Source organism: Cheilinus undulatus, linkage group 12 (genome assembly GCF_018320785.1).
Source record: "Cheilinus undulatus linkage group 12, ASM1832078v1, whole genome shotgun sequence".
In the NCBI taxonomy this organism is placed as follows: domain Eukaryota; kingdom Metazoa; phylum Chordata; class Actinopteri; order Labriformes; family Labridae; genus Cheilinus; species Cheilinus undulatus.
Genome location: NC_054876.1, coordinates 44052778 through 44075086, shown reverse-complemented (window position 1 = coordinate 44075086; position 22309 = coordinate 44052778). Strand labels below are relative to the sequence as shown.

Here is a 22309-nt window from a genome sequence, read left to right as displayed (position 1 = left end):
AATATCAGAGTGGTGCAGGTGCAGAGCAGAGCATGCACTATGGAAAGATAATGGCATGTTTGTGAACCCACCGGAGGACCAGCGTGTCAGTCTGCATGTTCAGGTAGCCCTCGCTGGCCAGAAGGTCCAGTCTGAAGAAGCGGTTGTAGCCCCAACATTCACCGACCTCAAAGTCAGAAGCAAACTCCCGAATTATGTTCTTTGTTGGGTCACTGGAAGCCTGATGGACCATCTCCACACGGTATTCGTACCTACACAGAGCCAAGTGATAGTTATCAGAAAGGAAAAGACACTGGAGGAAAGGTTGGGAGACATGATGAAACCAGAAGATCGGGAGCTTCTCTGTATTGTGAAAGACAAAAACTGAACTAAGATAGTTGCTGCTGAATAGTTTACACCTCACGTTTCTTTTTGTCTCAAATGTAATCAAATTGTATTTTGGTTTAGACAGAAGAAGGCAGCAGGCTTTGGAAACAAAGAAAATGCTCAATAGTAGAACCAACTGGTTGTTCACATTAAAACATATGCTACCCTCTTGTTCGGCAATGATTCACCCTGTCCTGATCTTAAGGCTTAGTGGGACTTCTTGTTTATTTCAGTGTGCCAAATTCATCATGCTCATTCTTTGAAGAAAAAAACCACAAACATTTCCTCTAAAATAAAAAGGCTGTGATTTAAATTTACTTTATTTGGCCTCAAACTTTCCTATAAAGATGAAGCTTATAGAGACAGAAAAAAGACTTAAAAGGAAGTGATTCATACTTAGAAGTTTCAGGGAGTCCAGCGGACAGCTCCAAGAAGACTGACAGGTAGTTTCCACGGACCACACCGTTACCATCCTGATAACAAATATTACAAGAGTTACAATATGTATTTTATTGTACTGTTTCTATTCAATATGATGTTATATACTCGTGTGTGCACAGATAGATCGGTAAAACAGAGTGGATATTACATGCACATGAATGGGTGTATGTGTTTGTGTTCAGAGCTTCAAGAGGGTTCCACATGTCAGGATGCTTGTGTGTTTGTGTTTTTCTGTGTATATTTTTGACAATCAATTGTTTGTATGTTTTGTATTGTTATATGGGTATTGAGAAGACCCTAGGAAGAATAGGTGCTGCTATGTGAAAGCCAACAGTGATCTAAGTAAACAAGCAACAACAAAAACTTGGTGGTCTAAAAACTGAAATTACTGAAACATATTAGTACTGAAGCCTTTAGCAAAGCTTCCCATGCAAAGCAAGCACATGGACCAGGTTGTTTTTAACCTATGTGAATTAAAGTGTCAGTGAGGTAGTTGGTAGCAACAATAGACAGCAGTGAAAATGGTCCTGGTTCCAAAGTTCACAATATTGAAAAGGCGTATATACTGATAGAATATGCGAGGTGCTTTTGTGTTAATGCAATTTATGTGTCAACCGAACGGCAGGCTAATTTCTACTTCAGACAAACTGGACTGTAAAAAATGAACTGTGACCAAATTCAGGAGGTAAAAGAAGCAGGAAAAAACTGTAACTCACAGGGTAGACTTTGAGTCTCCAGCAGAGTCCAGATATCTGTAGAGGAGGGCTGTAGACAGGGTCTGCCCGCTGCCTTAGAGTGCTACAAACACACCAACAAAAACAGATCAAACAAATGTACAGGTTCTTAAACCCTGTGGATAAAACAAAAGGCTGCCATGATAGGCCTTTCCTATGTAAAGCTGAGAATTATCATTTTTATAAGCTGGTATGTATTCCCTAAACTTTTAATGCATTATCTTTTGGGGTTCAGCTGGAAGATGCATTTTTGCCCTTTGCTACAAAATATTGTGGATTCTAAGATCCAGCTATGTGAGAATCGCTCTATGTAAGCATGTTGGTAAAAACTCTGAGAGGCTATTTGAATCAAAACCTGGATAAGGAGGAAAACTTTTAGATTATTTACTGCTACACATACAGCTGACAAAACCATCAGCAGTACTGACAACGTTTTTATTTTGACTGCATTAATGGTGGCTCAGGGAGAAAAAAAAAAAACATTTATTACCTGAAGTTGACCAGAACAAAAGTGCTGGAGTCATAGGCTGGAACGAGCTCACTGAAAAAGACACAGAAAAACATGGGTGAGGGAGAGAAGCTGTTTACAGCCTTTATTATTCATAAATAACTGTATATGTTCAAGGCAGAATCATTCCTGTCTCTTAATCATTTATCTCTGTGCATAAAACGCATTTCACTGTAAAAAAAAATTAAGCAAACATGAAACTTAATGTTGAAAGCATATGGTTAGTTATGACACAGTTGTATTTGTCAAAGTCCACTTAATATGTGTAAACAATTATTTTGTTGATGACAAAAACAGTAAATTAAGCTCATGCACAATTTTCCTTGTATTAAAATTCATGATCTAGAATCCTGAAACACACATGAATTGACTTGTTTCATTAAAGAATAATAACATTTAGTTGATTTATTGATTGAAACCATCTGACAGGAGCTTTGACAGATGAATCCTTACATTTCTCAAACATAAAAGCCAAATACTTTTTTCCCAGCAGTCAGATGTGATTATTAGAAACCTTCCCTTCTGTGATTTAATATCACTGGGTTCGCAACACTTCAAGTTTTTATCTAGTCTTAAAATAAAAAAATAAACTGGCCATATTGAAATTGCTTGATCAAAAATAATAATAAATTTTAAATGCAGCCCAAGTAAAGACATATTCTTGCATTCATGTTACATCAAAAGAGCTAAATCAACTTTACCCACAGGTAAGTAGAGTACCTGGTGAAATCTGGAGGAACCGGAGTTGTGACGAAGGACTGCATGGGTTTGCGATGGACCTGCTGGAACATGAGCAGGATCTCTGGGCTCTTAGAGATTAGTTCGCTCTTACTGCAGGAGTGAAGCTTTAAGACACAGAGACAGCAGATTTAAAAAAACAGAGTGCAACCAACATGCAGTCAAAACTTTAAAAGATGGTCCATTGTTACATTTCTTTTAATGATGGCAACAGTCCATGCACTAGTTGACTCTGGAAGTGTTGTGTGATTCATAATCACAGCAAATGTCATTTTGATTAGTGCTGCACAATTAATATAAATGCAATCACCATCAGGCATGATTGAATAAAAGGCTGCAGTTATTTCTGCTTTAAGTAGCAGTTGAAATGTTTACAGAAATGCCAGCAGGCCTTTTAATTTACTAAAGTGCCGATATAGCACTTTGTGGAGGTACCTTTATTTTCAAAAAAGAAAAACTTTCCCTTTTCTTTTGAAACAATTAACAATTAATGAAACAATTAAAATCTTTGCCGATTATTGCTAGGGGAGGCTTGGCTATTCTTGGATAAAAGTAGCGAGGCTCCAAGGAAAAAGGCTGGGAACCACTGTTATAATGAAGTCAATGAAAGTCTATGGAAACATCTCTTGTACTTAACTGATGACAACTTCTCTAAAAGGTAAACCTGAAATATCCCCACTAAAAAAAAAAAAGGAAGTAAATATCGTTTGGATTAAAATTCAGTACTACTGCCTTGAAATCTATCTCAGTGTAGCAGCGACTGCCACAGTTCAACACCACTTACAGAAAAGCGATTTTCACTACAGTTAAATGAATGTAGGCTTTGAGCTGCTGTAGATTACCAACCTGATGCTCCACCTCCTGCAGGAGAGACTCCAGCAGCTCCGTCTCCTGGGTCAAGGACGTCTTCTGGCCTGGTGGGGAAGAGCGCATTTCTATTTTCAGTGTACTTGTGCTGAATGTCAGCCCTGATGGAGGCTGGAGAGTGTGAGTGGTTGGGGTGTGCAGGTTGTGTACGTGGGTGCTGAGTGAGAGCATCCACTCAGTCCAAATAAATATTTCATGCGTGTTTTACCGGCAGCTATAAAAGGTTTATCTGACTGCTCTCCGAAGCGATGCATATTTTGTTAGACTGAGGTCTCAACCTTTACACACGCTGTAGTGCATGTTAAGATGCATCGACAAGAGCCATTTCAGACACGGATTACATAACACCGCTGTCTTTGTCAAGATTTTAGACGGATGTGTTTAAATCAATTAGAGATGCTGCAGGGGATTTTTACAACAATGATGGCCCGATTCAGACGAGCTCTGAAAAGAATAATCCAATCTGTGCCACCCTGATGTTATACCTCTGACACATTTTAAACCGTAGTAGTCATTACAGTCATAATTAACCTAATTTAGTCATTTTCTAGGTAGAAGTTCTCTAACAAAAATGAACAAAAGGAAACAGAGTTGACATGTTTGGTGGTCTTTCTTCCTGTTTCCTCACATCATTAATTGTTAAAGTTGGCATTGATGTATATGGAAGATACAGAGAACCTATGCCCGTTCTGAACTGTGACAATTTAGAAATGTCTCCTCTGCAGTATTCTCTTGTCTTGTATACAGGTTTTATTTTCTTGGAGCCCTGGATATGACATTGAACCAAGAACATTTATTGTAGCGGCAATCATATATCAGAGGGTTTCTTCACAGTTTTAATCTGCATTTAGGACTTTTTAAAAACCTTTCTGACCTACACAAAAATAACCATTTCAGCATCACATTAGTGCTGTATGTATTCCATGTGAGACTCAGTGGAATTAATTCCCATTTTCCCAGCTCTAAAGATCTCTTTACATATCTTACAAGTTGCTTCATTTTCTTGGTACTTGTTATCTTTAAGCTTGAAGACAAATTTCCTGAAACTTTTTCATGTCTGTTTTCGTTCTCACTTGTGGATGAGTACGTAATATGCATTATCCAATATTTAAAAAAAAGAAAAACTGATGCTGGCCAGACAAAAAAAAGATTTAAGGACGTTTTTAGAGATGTTCTTAGAGATCAAAATTAAAGGCCACTCTCACATAAAAATATGAGTTAATACAACATTTCATGACTTCATTGGAGATTTTTTGAAAATTTTGAAGAATTTTCACACGAATTTCAGGAATTTTTGGTGGAATTTTTTCCCACATTTTCTTTTAATTTTGGGTGGATGCATTTGCAATCTTTAGGAATTTGAACATAAAGTTAGAGGGGATGTGCCTTGAAAATTTTTCAGGATTTTTATGGAATATTTGGGAAAATTGTTATTGGAATGTTTAGGCTTTATCATAAAGATTCACTGAAACATCTGTGCAATATTTGGAAGAAATTCTGGGGTGTCTTTTAATGAGGATTTTAAAATTAGGCTGAATAATTTTAACATGAATTTTAGGAAATTTCTTTCAAGTTTTAGGGGATTTGTGTGGATTTTGGAAGGGAAAATTCCGAAGTTAAATGGATATTTTGATCATGTTTTCCTTAACAAGTCTATGTGGTCCATCACCAAAATAGCAAGAAATATAACTCAACCTTTCTTACTGACTGAGGAACCCCAACAACTGACAAACTGGTGACACAAAGTTCAAACATATGCTCTAAAACCGATCCAGTGCTGTATTTTCTGCAGAAACAGGATCTTTGCGGACATCATTTTTAGTAAAAACTAATTCCTATTCAAAGACACCACTGAGCTTTAAAACTTATCAGGTCCTGCTAATCCCAAATAAGTTGGAGAACTAAGAATGCATTCCAAACAAAACCTCAGGTTTCAGGAGGTTAAACTGTCAACAGTTTTTAAAAACCTTTACACTTATATTAAGCCCTTTTTATGGAAATGTAGATGAAGTTAATCGGTGCTTGTTTGCGATCTTGGGTGTTGAAGTATTCTGTAACCTTTAACAACCTTCCTGTAGAGTGAAATTATGGCTGGACAGAGCGGATCTGAAAGGTTTCTTTACTGCCCGTCTTTATCAGTTTAAAAACACACTAAATATTACTCCACATTGATAGATCCTGCAGACCTATAATCTTATTAAAATACTAGACAGGTGAGTGCAATTGTTCTATGTACAATAGACTTCAATGAAAGAACTAGAATTGTGACTATGTTATGTTAAATTCTGGTACAATAAAAGATTATAAAGATTTTAAACACCACTGTGACTTACATAAGAAAGCCAACAGTCAGCAGTGTCTTATAAACCCAGAATCAGCAGAGCTACTGTGGGTTCTGACAGTCAAATGCTGAGGCGTTTTACCCATGAGAGTGATGAGTTTGTTCTTCAGCTGGTTGTCCAGACGAGCGATCATCATCTCCACAGCATTTCGAATCTCTCTGACTCTCTCGTCTTTCGCTCCCCTGACAGCCTCCACGTTCCTCTCCTGACCCGTGAAAGAACACACAAACACAAAACACACACAAGCTGACAAACAAGATTATTTTAACACCCAGCTTCATCTCCCAGACATCAGTCCTGAAGTGAAACTCTGTTATGGTAGTGCCATCTAGTGGAAGACAGTAAAACTTTACCCTCAGACAACCTCTATTTTTACTCAGATTTAGTAGTTAATAACAGATTTACACTGACTTTCAAATAAAAAGTTTTTCATACCACATAAATATGACTCATTAAATGAACTTTATGTTCGATATAAACAATATTACTTTTTGGATTCAAATAATGATTTTTTTTAATAAAAACAAGAACAGGGAACATTTATTATCTTTTAAAATCCAGCCTTGTGACTGCTTTTATTCTTTTCTTGGGTAACTATACAGGTGTAGTAAAGAAATGTTGCCAAATCTAACCCAAAAATGTCTGAATCCAACTTGGAACCTGAATACTAACAAATCAGAATCCATTACACCAGGATAGTTGTTACATGAAGCTCACTGAGTGTCAAAAACAGAAAAAAACATCCTATCAGAAAAATGAAAACGCATGGTTATTCACATGGCACTTTCAGATTTTGATATGCCTAGAAAACAAACAAACAAGCACTGCTCACCACTTCCTGCACCAAACTGATGAGCTCCATGAGACGACGTCTGAGCTTTGCAACCTCCTCCTTCACTTTGGTCACATGCTGTTCATAGATCTCCACCAAAGGCTTGAAGGTGTGTCCACCATGCTGGATTTGAAGAATATATGTATCATTAGATTTTTAGAATCATGGGTGTTAGCACCTTTTAATGCAGCTGTGATGGAAAATAATGGATAAGAAACATTACCATGCCTCCCCACAGAGCACACTGGTGACAGATGCATTTCTTGCAGGTCCAACAGAAAACGCTCAGCTTCTCATGATGGTTCTCACATCTGCAAAAAGACAAGAAAATGTTAAACGGAAAGAAAACACTTTTTTGGATCCTTTAAACCTCTCTAAATGTGTTCCTATGATGTTTATGGAAACTCTCAAAGTTTATAAAGAGCCAGAAGATGATAACAATTAATGTGGTAATAAAGAGTCATGAAGGAGAGGAACATCTGGACTGTGTTGGAGAAAAGGCAGAACCAAAATAACCACCGGCATTTTCCAAAAGTGACCAAAATATCCTTAGGAAAACAAACCTAATGAAGCCAGAATTCAGCCTTAAGATAAACACTTATTGCTTAAAAAATATGCTTGACACCGCCTGTGCCAACAGCTACAGATACAACATAGTGATAATTAGATATCTTTGGATTAAGGTGCATAACTACATACTCAGCTGCAAATAATAAATCAGGAGTGGGCATCAATACTGCTTTAACCTGTTAGTGTGGTCTTCTGATAAGTTTCATTTAAAAAAAAACACCAAAATCTTTCATAAATGATGACTTTTATGTACAATTCTGCATTAAACAAAGCTCAACATAGCTGCTCCACTCTTAACCTGCAGGCACACCTACAGAGCTTTGAAAATCATTGAAAGTGACACACTGAAAAATAATTTTTAAGCCAAGTTCAGACCAAAAATTCACAATACAATGAGAACATCTTTGATAGTTGCAGCTGTCTGAAGTGAGCCGTTGGAATTCAAATCAGGCCGTCCGATGACACTGCTTCCAATTCACAAACAGCTGTTTTTTAGATGTTTTAAGGATAAAATCATGCAGTGAGAGATGCTCACTTGTCCTTGTCGTTGTCCTCATGTTTGGTGAGGCTGCAAAGCTGCAGGGTGTCCAGCTGCTGGGTGACCTCCTCTGCCCAACGACAGTTGACCAGCTCCCTCAGCTGGAGCGGAGCCCTGTGTTTGAAAATACACATTCATTTTAATATATCTTGTAGTATGAAACTTAAAGTAATTTAAAAACACTTAAAGCAATGTGTTAAAACTGAAACGGCAGCTATACATTTGTTCAACATGAATCATTTTTCTTTAAAAGGTGTACACTTAGGACACAGATGGACACTGAAGCGGGTTGGAGTGTTCAAAACTTACCTACAATGTGGACACTGAGCTCTCTGCTCCGTCAACCATCGCTGTCAAACAAGAGATTCAAATTCAGTTATGAAAGTACTCTCATGCACTGAATGCAAAACATTGCAATTATCAGATGCTTATTAGTCAACTTTTCAGCTGCTAATATCCTTAAACCACTTTTGGGAGCCACAGTCTTGCAGATATGTATATATTTTTTAATTTTTGGTGAACCCAAGCCCAAAAATACACTGAATTTTTGTCCTATCTGTATCTATCCCATTCAACAAAGAACTGATTCAAATAAATGCAAGACATGAAATGTATGCAGGACTAAGCAGTGTTTCTGTATAAACCCGGGTTATTCAACCAGAAACAGATTATAGTGATGAGTGGTGATGTGAAAGTACATATTCTGCACTCTGATTGGTGGAAACAGACTCACTCTTATGCAGCTGAAGCAGCAGAGTTTGGAGCAGTGTGGGCAGAGACGAGCATCCCTCAGTTTCTCCATGCAGATGAAGCATCGAAACACCTCTGCGATGCTCTGCACAGTAGTCAAAAAGAGAGATAAATAAGGAATTTTTATAGTACTGCTCAGTTACTCTTGTCACGAGTTTCATCTTTATCTGTAACGGAGGAAACATTCATCAGTCATTGTGGTTAAAAAAAAAAAACAATCGTCAAGCTGTGTCAAACTTGAATGCACTTCAACACAACCATACAAAACAGTGAAGCTGTTTTAAGTGTGATGGCTACTAAAGCGATGACGTTTAAGGGCTTTGATGCATCTTGCGACTTTTATGATCTGGTTTTGAGCATCTGATGTCAGGGTTGATAGTATGTTCTTTTATAATGAGAGGCATAAGTGCATTTGCCTGTAAGGGCAGAGCTGCCATGCAAATAAATTCTTCCCTTCTGCCTCTGGCAAGAACAACACTATCATCCAACTACTTCAACAATCAACTTTATTTGCCAAACTGAGTGACCGCTTTGAACTAAAATCAATACTTGAGTTTTGAAACTTCATCAACCTTTGAATTTTGAAAATGTGTGGCTGTATTGGGCTGTTTTATCTTAGAGTGCTGAATCTGCACAAAAAATGTCTTGGTACAAATAAAGAATCCTTGTGCAATGGAGGACCTTTAAGCAAGTTTACCTGATGAAATATATTGATTTAACAAGGGTGACACGTACCTCAACACTCTGTTCATCCATTTCAGCCAGTTTGAAGGTCTTGATCTCAGAGAATAATCAGAGAAATTGTTGCCAGTGATCTGAAAAGAGAGGAATTTTAAAATCAGTCATCTTTAATGCATTTTTGCCATCGCTCCCATTTCAGTTTTGTCTTTCAGGGATTATTTTATTTCATCATGCACATCACTATCAATGTGTCACTTTATTACTTCCTATACACTTATTATGCTGTGTTTTACGATATTGATGAGCATTTCAAATAAAACTTAGGCTGTTTTTCTTCTAAAATTTTGTAAACTCTGTTCCAACCAAGGCTTCATCTGTTTCCATGTCTCTTATAAAGAATAGTATAGGTTATATAGTAATGGTATTTTAAATTGACCATCTCTTCAGCAGCATTACCACATGATGATCATCTATGAAAGAAATAAGAACCAAGATAAAAGTTGCAATGGAAAACAAAGGTAAAGTTTTAAGCCCAAGAAGAGTGGTCATATGAAAAATCACTAAACCAAGAAGCATCTAGCATCAAGATTTTTTTAAAACAAAGATTTGAAACAGAATAGACAACATTTCTCTACTATAGAATGAAAGGCAGAAGTCTGTATTTTTCTTTCATCTGCATAAACAACATAAACATTACGGATGAACAATATTATGACATCATACCATGATATTGGTACTGGCAGATATTAGCCTAATGAGTTAATTACTGCTAATGGCTGATATGAAAATATCTGCCAATATTTACCACCAATATATCAACTGCAAAATTGACTGTGTGTATTAACAGGTTTATGGAGTTGTAGGCAGGACCTACTTTAGCTTAAGTCGTTTTCTGTGTTCATCCTTAAACTTACTTGTGCCACCAATTGGTAATAATGTGTGATTATACTGGATAATACTGATATTTGTGATTGCTTTTACATACAATACAAAAATGCCATTATGAGACTACTAGCTTGCTTATCAAGGAAAATGCAGAGAATAATGATAGTTTTGTAGTGTTTATTACTCAGCTTGAATCATGCAAATATTAAGTAGCTTTTTGTTTTCAAAGGACGCAAGTTTTGTTTTTCTTGTTCATCCATAAACTTTTAAGTATGGTTTAAGCAAATATTTGGTCTGAACTACATTTATATTGGTATTGTACTGGTATTTATATTGATGTCTGTTAGTATCACCATATCTGATATTGTGTATCCCAAGTTAACACAATGAATAGAGTATTAAAAAAGGTATCCCTTTACAGAAGTTGATTAGTTAAAATAGAGCATGTATAACTCAGAAACAGAATAAAACAAACTAAATACAGCTGCATTAGTAAGGCACTAGGTTGTTTATGTAAATACAGCATTTGGCAGATAATCGGTACTGGCATTTAACTTTAAAGTTAACTGATAAAAGTAATTAACCAAAAAGTGTGCTACTTTTGCTCCACTGCAAGGTGTGTCCTCCTCTCTGGCTTTACTCCTCTCTCCACTGTTTCACCAAATGCCCTGCATCAAAACAGTCCGATTGGCTAGATGTCACATGTATACAAGCCACAACGTAGCATCACTTTTTCAGCTGCTACTGTGTTGCTGTGTGCTGTTTCACATGCTCACAGAGCTAGGGCTAAATTGTTTATTTTACCTATTTTTTTAATCATGCAGTTTTGCTTCTGCCATATCAAATGTACTGTACATCCTAATAAATGCATATCAGTCCCAAATACGGGGTATCAGTCTCATGTATCTGTATTGGGTATGAAAAACCAATACTGGTCGTCACCTACCAATTAAAACACAAGTGTTCAGTGTAAGGTAGCAGGTTGGTTTTAAAGTGTCCTTACTGAATGTCAGGGATAAACAATTCTTTCATGTTTGTATTCAGGCTGGGAAATAAATTGAGTTGTTACAATATACACATATATTTTTCAAGAAGACACAGAGAGTATAACAATATTGTTTGTACTGACAAAGCATTTACCAGTACTGATTTGCTGTTTTTAATTGCCCCTGAGAGTATAACAGACCCATATGGGCTTGTCGATTGGCCCTCTTAATGTGAAAAATTCAAAACTCAAATAAACAATCCAAGTGTTACAAATCAGCATACATTATACATGTATATTTAGGTGTTAAAAGAAGAAATTAAGAAAAATGTGATAAAAAGAAAGAAAGCATAGATGAAACATTAAACAGATAACTATGGCAGGGGGGATTTATAAAGATGTTGTTGTGCTTAACTGGTCCAACAAAAATGTTTTGTTTCTTGAATTAATTCAAGTTGGTAATTATATGACTAGGTGAGTTGTTCCAACAATGAGCTCCTTGAAATAAAACTGAAAATTGTGGGGAAAAAAGGCCTAAAAAAGGCTGAGTGAACATTTTGGTGGACCTTGTGCTGTAATGATGGGGTTGGGAAATGAACAAAAATACATTATGAAAACAAGTTGAGAAAAGCTTGAAAACCCAAAAATATGCTGACACTTTGCAGATGGCTGTTTAATGAAGGCTTATGTAAAATTTACCCATGTGGGTTTGACTTAGAACTTAGTTTGTGTTTGGTATTTTTTGCAGAAAAGACATACTGACATATGTGTTTTGTGTATCACCAATTATCTGAAAAATATCAAAGTCTGATTTTAGGTCCATATCACCCAACGCTAGTTTGCATGTCCAGGTTGTTACAAACTGTTTAATTTGTTGTTCCTAGTTTACAGTTTTGGGTTACATTAGAACAAAGCTCTGTTTAAATGCCAAGCTTTTATTACTCTATTAAGGAAAATGTGAGATACCAATGTAAAGAGTTCAATGTCCAACCGTTATAACATCCTTAAGAATGAAGTTAATAGATATGCAGTTTATGTAACTGCTATGGAGAGGCTACTAAATCTGTACTGTCCTTTGTGAAAAGCAAAGATAACTTCCTGCTATACAAGATGAAAAACACAGACTTTCTAGCAGACGTGCTGCCATCACCGTTAGCTGCAGCCAGAGCCAAACTGGCAGCCAACATGAAAGGCCCAGCATCAGCAGACCGACTGACAGCTAACTGAGCCAAGATCAGACAAAACCACAGCAAGCTTTCACAGTCAGGATATTCTTAGAAACACGAATCAGACAGCCTGGCGGGATAAGACAGAAAGTAAAACAATTATTAGTGAGGCTAGCTAGCTTGATGGCATTAGCAGGGTGGCTCACTTACCTTCCCAGCTTCGTCTGTCACACCTGACAAACAAACGGCTGGACCAAAAGGCAAAACTACATTATCTAACCTAGCACACAGCAGGCGTTACCCTATCCAGCTAAGCAATCATTAAATATCAAAATATGTCAGCTATGTAACGGCTGAGGTTCACTTTGCAGCAGAAAGTCATGAAAAACGGCTGCTTTTGCCCCAAATTAAAGATGTTGCGGTAGCGCTTGTTCTGAAGCTGTCTGTCCCCTAGCAATAACCAATCAAATGGCTTCTTATTCTTCTTCTCTTGAATTCATTCTTAAACTGTTGTAGAGGTCTTTTCAACGCGCTACCGCCACCAACTGGCCTTCTGTAGAACTGCAGAAGAAAACAAACTACGGTTAGAAGACAGATATTTTCAACAAAATACCTTTTCTCCCACAAAATTGTATCATGTAATGATGATGATGCATGGAATGACTATATGTAATTATAACCCATGTTTTTTCAAAGGGCTGATATCATAGTACAAATAAATATGCATGTTAATGTATGTCCTCTGTTTCTTCATATGTTAAGTTTGGTGATCTCACAGTCCTTTTCCATGCTTTAATCACTGTTTTTTTTTTTTTACAGATATTTTATCCCTTGTATTCATTTTTTCTTATTTTATTTGCTATGTAAATAGGATTTTATTTCCTCTTGATCATCATGCTTAGTTGTACAGCAATTTAGTCACTATAATCTGTTTTTAATGTGCTTTATGAATTTATTTGATTGGACTTGTATTTTCTTATCCAACTTTAGTTATTTGACAGGTTTTAGTTTATTTTCCTGATTTTTATAATGTAACTATAAAATAAAATCACTTTTAAATAACTTTTCTTTTAAAGTCTTCAGTTCATCAGCTGCCATGAGTTTCTGTTATCTGTCTTTGAGTCTAGTTACAATGGCCTTGAAAATAAAGAGAGCATTTTTAACTTTACAAGTTGAATATTCATTTTTAATTGAGACTTCTTTTTGTAAAGTTGAGTTATTAATATCTCTATTTTTTTTACATATTTCTTGGCTTTCATGAATTTATTGTAGACAGGACAGTGGATAGAGTCAGAATCTGCAGAGACAGAGCGGGGAATGGTGTGCAGGAAAGGAGCCAGGGTTTTTCTCTGAGTAGTTTGAATGTTCTCTCTGTGCATGCATGGGTCCTCCCAGTACTGCAGCTTCCCCCCACAGTCCAAAGACTTTCCCATTAGTCCCCCTAAAATGCCTCTTTAAGTGTGAATGTGAGTTAAGATATTAAGATGAGCACAGAGACAGTGGAGTGAAGCCGGACGCTCCTGCTGATCAGGCAGGTAAAAGATTTCACTTTCCTCCTGAAATAATCATCAAGTTAAAAACAAATATCAGTCAGGGAAGTGGGATGATGCTCTGCTCTTTATATATTGACATTGCTGAAATAGATGCAGGAGTTAGAATAGTTGCCTCGAAGCAGAAAGGGTTCCTGGTTTGAGTCCAAGTTGGACAGGGCCTTTCTTTGTGTAGTTTGCATGTTCTCTCCTTGCATGCATAGGTTCTCCAGGTACTGCAGCTTCCTCCCACAGACCATAGACATTTCTCATTAGTCGCCTAAATTGAATGTGAATGTGAGAGCGCCTGGTTGTTTGACTCTCTCTGTCATCCCACATGATTGACTGGCAACCAGTCCAGGGTGAACCTCACCTCCTGCCCAGTTACAGTTGAGATTGGCTCCAACCCCCATGACCCCAAGCATGATAAGCAGTGTAGATAATAGACAGATATCCTACTTCTTTTACACAGTTGGGTTTTCTGCTCTCACTAAAATTCAACATCTCATTCAGTGGCTGCTTAGTCAAAGTAGGTTAAAGCTATTCTATAAACCTAAATGGTGACATAAAGTCAAGGAAGTAGGTAAGTATTGCAGTGCAATAAATGCAAAAGTGTATGAAGTACAATGATGAAAGTATTTCAAAAATTTCCTGAAATTGGAAAAGTTTTTATTTTGATGCACGATGTTGTGTGCAAGTATTATTTTTTTGAGTTTTTGTTAGTGAGCTTAAGGATGTCAAATGATTGCAACACAATGCCACAACATAAAAACTACGATTTGTGCTGAAATTTTTATTATTGGAGGGGTTGGAGATGCTGGAGATTACTGTGCAGCTTATGTGGCAGCCTTGGATGGTTTGTGCGGCCCAGCGGTCAGCATGTTTGACTTGTAGGGGCCAGCATTAAGGACACAACTAGGTTCAAGGATTTCTTCCTAAGTATCTTGTGTTTAATTCTAATTTTTGATTTAGAAAAGAGCCAACACATTGAGAAAATGTGTTTTCTCATTATCTTTAATAAACATAAATGTGTTGCAGTATGGAAGCCAAAAAGTGCTAGGAAAAAAAGGAAAAGATTTAATGTTTGGTTCCAGAAGAAAAAAATAAAAAACAAGCAAAAAGCTATGTTGATTTTAAAGACCAAAATATGACTCTGAAATGTTTGAAATGTAGATATTTTCTGCTAATCTTCTAAGATGGCTTTCTTATAAAAAGGAAAGGAAAGGAAATAGCACCCACACAGAAAGTAATATTCAATTTTTTAAATGATTAAAAACATTCATTTTGAGCTTAACTTCTTCAAAGTTAAAAACATCATCCTGACATCCATCAAGCACATAATAGACGAGTCCTGTCGTCTGTTTGTGTGGACACAGACAGTCCATGCTGGTCCATGCTGTAAATTGCAGTAACCCCATTGTTGTTTTATGCAAACAGCCTTAAGCTCGATAGGACGCACTGAGGCTCATGCAAATCAGCCCATGAGACGGCGCATGGTGCGCTGCAGAGGTGAGCGCTTCTCCACTCAGAAAATGCTGATGAGCAGCCGTGAATTCCCAAAACTTTTCATCCTGACACCAACTTCACTTTGAATCACTGAGGAGACAAACTGAGAGCAGCTGGAGTTACACGGACTAGTTTGTCTGAGGTGAGTCTCTCCTCCTATACATGTCTATCAGTCTACTTTATAATGTCAGTATTTTTTAAGATGAGCTGGAATTCTCTCTCTCTCGCTTTCCAGTGATGGAAATATCTGTGTTGCTTATGAATATTATAACTAGGAGAGTGTAGAGTGGTGTGGAGGGGAGGGCGCATTAGAATAAACTCAAGTTCATTTTCCTGGGTGGCCTGAGAGCTTCATTGTCCTGGTATAGTTACAATCCTGTAGGAAAATCAGCTATATTTATCATTACAGATATTAAGATGAGCGCAGACACGGTGGAGCAGTCGGACGCTCCAGCTGATCAGGCAGGTAAGAAGATTTCACCTTCCTCATGACACATAAACATCATCAAGTTCAAAACAGACATGAGTCAGGAAAGTGAGATGATGCTCTGCTCTTATGATACTGCTGTTGCTGATGGGGGTGCAAAAAATAATCTACTTTTTATCTTAACACTGAAAGAGTTTATTCATTTAGTTGCATGTTATGTCCTCTGTAAGTTTTAACATAAAAATAGGCGGACTTTTGTCTTAATGTGTCAGATATCTGCAAAAATGAACAAATAATAGACTATGACCAAGGTAATCCTATTTATCTATGCCTATACTTACTTTAAAAACAGTTCTGACTCCACCTGTTATAGTTGAAATTTTTGTTATATGCGAACAAAAGTCACATTTTAAGGCCTTATGTCAGCAAACACATCTAAAAGGGATTTTTTACTATTTAGGCTATGAGAGTCAAATAAATAGAAAAAACACAAAAATTGATATTACAGAGTTTGAGATGCTGATAAAGTGTCTGAAATGTTTAAACTGAAGAATATACATTTTTAAAAAGACGATTGATGAATAGAAACTGACTCTTTGGTTCTACTTGTTCACAGTTAAATTATCTCTATTGGATTTATTCAAACATAGAGTTTTGCAAACATTTCTTTGTTTTAATTTCAGCAAATTGAAAGAATTTATCAAAAAATCCTAATATTAGTCTCTATGATGCCAAATGCTACATAAATGTAATCCAAACAAGCAGCCTTTCTGACCTGATTTTTGGAGGGAGAGCGTGTGTGCGTTTACAGGGGTGGGTGGGTGGCCTGTGGCTTGTGTGTATGTGTGTGGACATGTGGCAGTTGGTTGCTCGACCAGGATGCACCTGAGGCTGTTTGTAGAGAAATGGTATCTGCCAGGGGGGCTGAGGACGACACAAAACAAAAAAGCAGGAACCAGAAAAAGTGGAACTTTAATTTAGACAATAGTGGTGTGAGAGCTGTGAGAGGATCTACTTTAATGAAGTACTAAATGCCTTCTTTTTTTTTAATATTTCACTTGTTCTGTCAGTACACGTGCAGCCTAAGCTGCTAAAGCTGCAGGAGACTTTACATGCCAGTCTTTCATTAGACCATGTCATGGCTGAGGCAGATCCAGATTAACAGGTATACTTTGTATATATCTATGTCCTCTCTTGTTTTCTGCACATCTCCATACAAACAGTTTTGCTACCATGACTCTACATTCAAGATCGTTGTCTCTAAGATTTCTGGCCCAACTCCAGCACTTTGAGGGCTATTGGAAAGAAATATAGTCGTAAGGAAATATAAATCGTGGTTTTCCTGCAAAGCTTCTTATCAAGGTTTCTTTGGAAGATCAAAATAATTACCTCCTAGATTTATTGGAAATAACATTTTAAAATGCTTACGTCAGGGTCCATTTTGCAAAAAAATAAAAAAAATAAATAAAAAATAAAAAAAATTGAATGTTCCCTGACTACCGAGACAAAGCCAGGCTAAAAATAGATCCTTGATAATAAATAACATTTAGTTTTCATCGAAGTTGAGGCTGTACAAGACTAAAATGTTAGTGATGGACATTAAAAATCCATGATATTTCTCTATTAGCAGAACAATCTGTAAAAACATGAGCAGATGAGGTGAGAGAGCAGTCAAGCCAGGTACTTCAGTATGTGCTACAGTTTATTTTAAAGTAATTAAAAGTATTGATAGTGCATTAATGTGTGTTTAACAGTTACATTCATTCTACAATATGGCTGATTAAATGATTTCAAAGAAAATTAATGTTTTAACTAAATGTAAACATACTAACTATATCTGGAGTTTAAACCTGGACTTAAAAGTTTTGACTAAAACAGGCCAAAACATAAAAAAGTGAAAATGACCAAAATGTGACTAAAACTACAAGTTATTTTTTATCTAAAGACTAAAACTAAATTTGAAATAGCTGCTAAAATTACCTCTGGCTTAAATGCCCATTTACCAACAGTGACAAATAGAAATGTTCTCAATCGTGTCCAGTTGTGTGACAAATAACAGCAAAGTTTAAAAATGTGAGTAAAGCTCAAAATCCTTAAAAAAGATTTTATTTCCATGCTGCTGAATGCACTGAGAACACTGCACCTTCTATTCCAAATTCAAAACATGAAGAGAAATTCATCTTCCATTTGAGTGGTATTTTTCCATTTCTTTCTGGTTTTGGTTGCCATTTTAAAGCATTTAAGAGCATCTGTTTTCCCTACTCACTTCAACCTTTAAATCTAAGTTCTTCTGAACAAAGTAAATAATGTCCCACACCTCTGTCCTTCCATAACGGCCGTCTGTTTGACAACCACACTTATGGAACTCCACACTGCTATTATTTCAGTCTACAGCATGCATGTCGTGACTGCTGGTTTTCTGCCTTTACTCCACCTACTAGTGAATTATTTGTCATGTAGAAATATAATTTCTACCAAAAACAGTGATTGATCTGCTAAGTGATGTTGGACTGCTACACCAACAGAAATATTTAGGCTTAATTGCATATAAAATTTCCATCCATTTGAATTACTATTTAACATTAACAGGCCATTAAACATTATGTGCTGCATATTTGTCACTCAAATGTAAATGAAACAATTTAGAATAAGATTTATGTAATAATACACATAAACCCAATGTGTTACCTATTTTAAATAATTAATGATACATTTAATTAATTATTTAATAACACATGCATTTAATTAATTAAATAATTATATATTTATTTATATATTTGTTGATTTATTTCCAATATTAAATAATTGATGACATGTTTAATTATTTAACTAATTATTTATTTGTATATTTCATTTTGGCACTTTTAGTCCTCCATAAAACTGTTAACCTTACTTTCTCCAGTAATAAATTATGGGGAAAAAACTAACACTGATGAAAAATGATTTTGAGATTTGAAAAGTTGAAATGATTAGTTAAAAGGCTCATGATCTGAAATAAAAAGTCAAACTTATTTGTTCAAAAGGTCAAAACACAAAATTAGATGTTAAAATAATGTTTTTAAAAGGCAAATATATAAAAAAGGAAGTTACAATCATGTTTTTTAAAATGGTGCAAATAATGAATTGAAAAGGTCAAACAATTAGATAAAAAGTCTAAATTGTAAATTGAAAAGGTCAAAATATGAGATAAAAAGTGAAAATTAAAAATTGAAAACCACCGAAATTATTAGATGAAGTAAAAATTATAAACTGAAAAGTTCAAAATACGAGATCCATCCATCCAACTATTTTCTATACCGCTTATCCCGTTCGGGGTCACGGGGGGCTGGAGCCTATCCCAGCTGTCATTGGGAGAGAGGCAGGGTACACCCTTGGCTGGTTGCCAGTCAGTTGCAGGGCAAAATACTTGATAAAAAGTGAAAATAAAAAACTGACAAAGTCAAAATATGAGCCAAAATTTAAAATAATAAATTAAAAATGGTCAAAATACAAGATAAAAAGTCAAAATAATAAATATAAAAGTTCAAAATATGTAATAAAAGTCGGAATAATAGATTGAAGTCATAATTGTGCAATGCAAAATTGAAAATATGAAATGAAAACACATTAATTTCGTTTTCCACATTTCTTTTTATCTAATTATTTTTAATCTTTATTTTTTCACATTTTTATGACTTAAGGATATTTGATATCATCAGTTTATATTTTTGATACTGGAGAAATCCTGCAGACCTAATATTTTAGGGCCAGTTATAATAAGAATAGGATATGATCTAGTGGACCGGGTGTAACTGTACAACGGGCCGGATTTGGCCCCCCAGCCTTGAGTTTGACACCCTTGCTGTAATTGGTAAACAAGACCATAAAAAGAGGAAGCAGGAAATTGCAATCCAACCTTGACTGAAATTTTACTGTCAGTTTAAATGTCAGTTTTGCAAACACAAACTATAAACTCAGCTTAACTGAACTGCTCTGGTGTGTGGGCTGATTCAGTGAGTAGAGTAGGTCATCTTGCAGCTGGAGGGTCGTGGGTTTGATTCCCAGCTGCCACAGTCACATGTCTATGTGTGTTTGGGCCAGACACTTAACCCCAGTTTGCTCCCACTGCTGCATTAGTGGTCTACATGGATGCGTATGGATAGGAGTAACCTAGTTAACACTGACAGCTGATTCTCCCTCTGCCATCAGTGTGAATGTGAACAGATAGGTGTGTACTGTGGTGTTGAAGCTCTTTGAGTTGTCAGACGACTAAAGAGATGCTATACAAGCTCAAGTCCATTTACAGTTTACCTGGCAGACAAACTTTCAAAACATAACTAACTGTGTGAGGACAAACCACCAGAGGATAAAGAGATATATAGTTTAACCCTTCAAAGTTTTAGTTGTTTTTAATAACTACACTCTCAGATGTCCCCAAAGCGACATTTTGAGCCTGTTTTGTTTGCAGTGGTGCTTCAGGAGGATTTTTACCTGCATAGTCTTACTTTGTGCAACTAAAGACACGGTGTTTCTGCTCTGAGGTTAAACCATTATGCTGTTTTGATTACATTGTTGCATTAAATTCCATTTCCATCAGGCTGGATGACAACCTTACGCATCAAGCAGTCCAGACTGGCTCAGTAGAGTTTGACACGGTTCAAGACCCTGATCTACCACAGTCTCTGTCCATGCAGTGATGGGAACTCAGGCTCCTTTTAAAGAGCTGGATCATTTAGCTCAGCTTTAACTGAGTTGTCATTTCAATCTAACCCACGAGGTTGATTTGCTGAATCACTGTTCCCTTTAAAGGTACATTTATGATAAAATGAGGGAGAAGAGTTGTTCATCTCAGTACAGAACATGGTATGTTTGTTACTGCCATGAGTTTAGCCTCACCCTTTAGGGTCAGATAAGTGGTACCCTCAATGAAGGGTGAGAAAAATTCATGGTAGTACAGGTGAGATTTTTTTTGGTACCTTTTCTAACTTTAAATGGTAAATGCTAATAATTGTTAATCATACCAGAACACACGGCTGCGGAAACACTGCTTTAGCTGCAACACTTGGACTAAGGAGACAGGAGTTTGGATCTAGAGTCTTGTGTTTGGTTGGTTTAGGGTAAGATCATGTCTCAGTGGTTCATTAACAACATCCTGGCTCAGGCTTTAAATCTAATCCCCCCTCAGTGTAACCAAATGATGTGAGTGCCTGACCTCAGGCAATGAAAAAATGTGATGCAGGAAAGCTGATGAGCAGCACCACAGACTTAGACACTGACGTCTAAGAAATAAGAAAAATCGTATATTTTCTTTGGTGATTGTTCCAGGACTGGTGTATTTCTTTACGGTCTTCATGTTTCTGAGGAAAAAGTAGTCCACGAGTTAGTATTCTAGTGTCTCCATTTCACTTTTCATCTGATGTTTGCTAGCATTAATCTTTGCAGGGTGGAGAGATGTGCTTAGTTTGTGACATGATAAAAGTAAGGGGGTCAAAATAAAAGATTTGAAGACATAGGTGGGACTTGTCCCACTCATATACAATGGCTCCAATGCCCCTGGAGTAGCAGGCTACACCCTAGACTGGTCATCAGCCAATCACATGACTGGCATTTAGAGGCAAACAAGCAGCCATGCTCATGCCTATGGGCAATTCAGAGTTACCCATTAACCTAATGAGCTTGCCTTTGGTGTGTTGGAGGGAGCCAGGGTACCAAGCGGAAACCCAAATTAAACAGATAAATTCATAGACCCGATGGGGGTCATGGGAGGGCTGGAGACTATCCCAGCTGTCATTGGGCAAGAGGCGGGGTACACCCTGAATGGTCACCAGTCAATCACAGGGCTGAAATATAGAGACAGACAACTAGGCACGCTCACATTCACACCTATGACCAATTTAGAGTTATCAATTAACCTAACAAGCATGTTTTCGGTGGCAGGAGGAAGCAGGAGTACCCAGAGAGAACGCACACATGCACAGGGAGAACATGCAAACTCAACACAGAACGGCCCTGACTTGAAAGCGAACCAGGCAACAGCACTAACCCCTGTGGTGCCGTGGAGCACAGGGGTTAGTGCTATTGCCTCACAGCAAGAAGGTCCCTGGTTCAATTCTGTGTGGTTTGCATGTACTCCCTGTGCACGTGTGGGTTCTCTCCGGGTACTCCAGCTTCCTCTCGCCACCAAAAACATGCTCACAAGGTTAACTGGTGACTCTAAAGTGGCTGTAGGTGTGAATGTGAGCGTGCCTGGTTGTCTGCCTCTAAATGTCAGCCCTGTGATTGACTGGTGACCTTCCAGGGTGTGCCCCACCTCTCGCCCAGTAACGGCTGGAAAAGGCTCCAGCCCCCCACGACCTGGAATAAGCAGTATAGAAAATGGACGGATGGACATCCATAGACAAATATTTACACCTGCAAGCTTCTGCTTTGGTTAAATCATATTTTAAAGCAGTTGCATCGCTTTCC

The 22309-nt window shown here is 37.0% G+C and overlaps 2 protein-coding genes across 3 annotated transcripts in view; one reads left to right on the top strand and one right to left on the bottom strand.

The window, feature by feature from the left end:
- The window catches only part of trim37 (tripartite motif containing 37), a 30095-nt gene extending 17247 nt beyond the window's left edge, over positions 1-12848 (bottom strand). For both annotated transcript variants that reach the window (XM_041801269.1, XM_041801270.1), the window contains exons 1-14: positions 12614-12848; positions 9422-9501; positions 8670-8771; positions 8246-8286; positions 7934-8050; positions 7052-7139; positions 6829-6951; positions 6078-6201; positions 3634-3701; positions 2770-2894; positions 2032-2082; positions 1524-1605; positions 763-839; positions 72-251 (exon numbers count right to left, since the gene is read on the bottom strand). In XM_041801269.1, coding sequence (XP_041657203.1) covers positions 72-251; positions 763-839; positions 1524-1605; positions 2032-2082; positions 2770-2894; positions 3634-3701; positions 6078-6201; positions 6829-6951; positions 7052-7139; positions 7934-8050; positions 8246-8286; positions 8670-8771; positions 9422-9442 — 1199 coding nt within the window. In that variant the 5' untranslated portion in view covers positions 9443-9501; positions 12614-12848. The remainder of the gene's footprint in view (positions 1-71; positions 252-762; positions 840-1523; positions 1606-2031; positions 2083-2769; positions 2895-3633; positions 3702-6077; positions 6202-6828; positions 6952-7051; positions 7140-7933; positions 8051-8245; positions 8287-8669; positions 8772-9421; positions 9502-12613) is intronic.
- A 3007-nt stretch (positions 12849-15855) lies between these two features.
- The window catches only part of pou2f3 (POU class 2 homeobox 3), a 33385-nt gene continuing 26931 nt past the window's right edge, over positions 15856-22309 (top strand). Inside the window, exon 1 of the mRNA XM_041800883.1 lies at positions 15856-15904. Coding sequence (XP_041656817.1) covers positions 15856-15904 — 49 coding nt within the window. The remainder of the gene's footprint in view (positions 15905-22309) is intronic.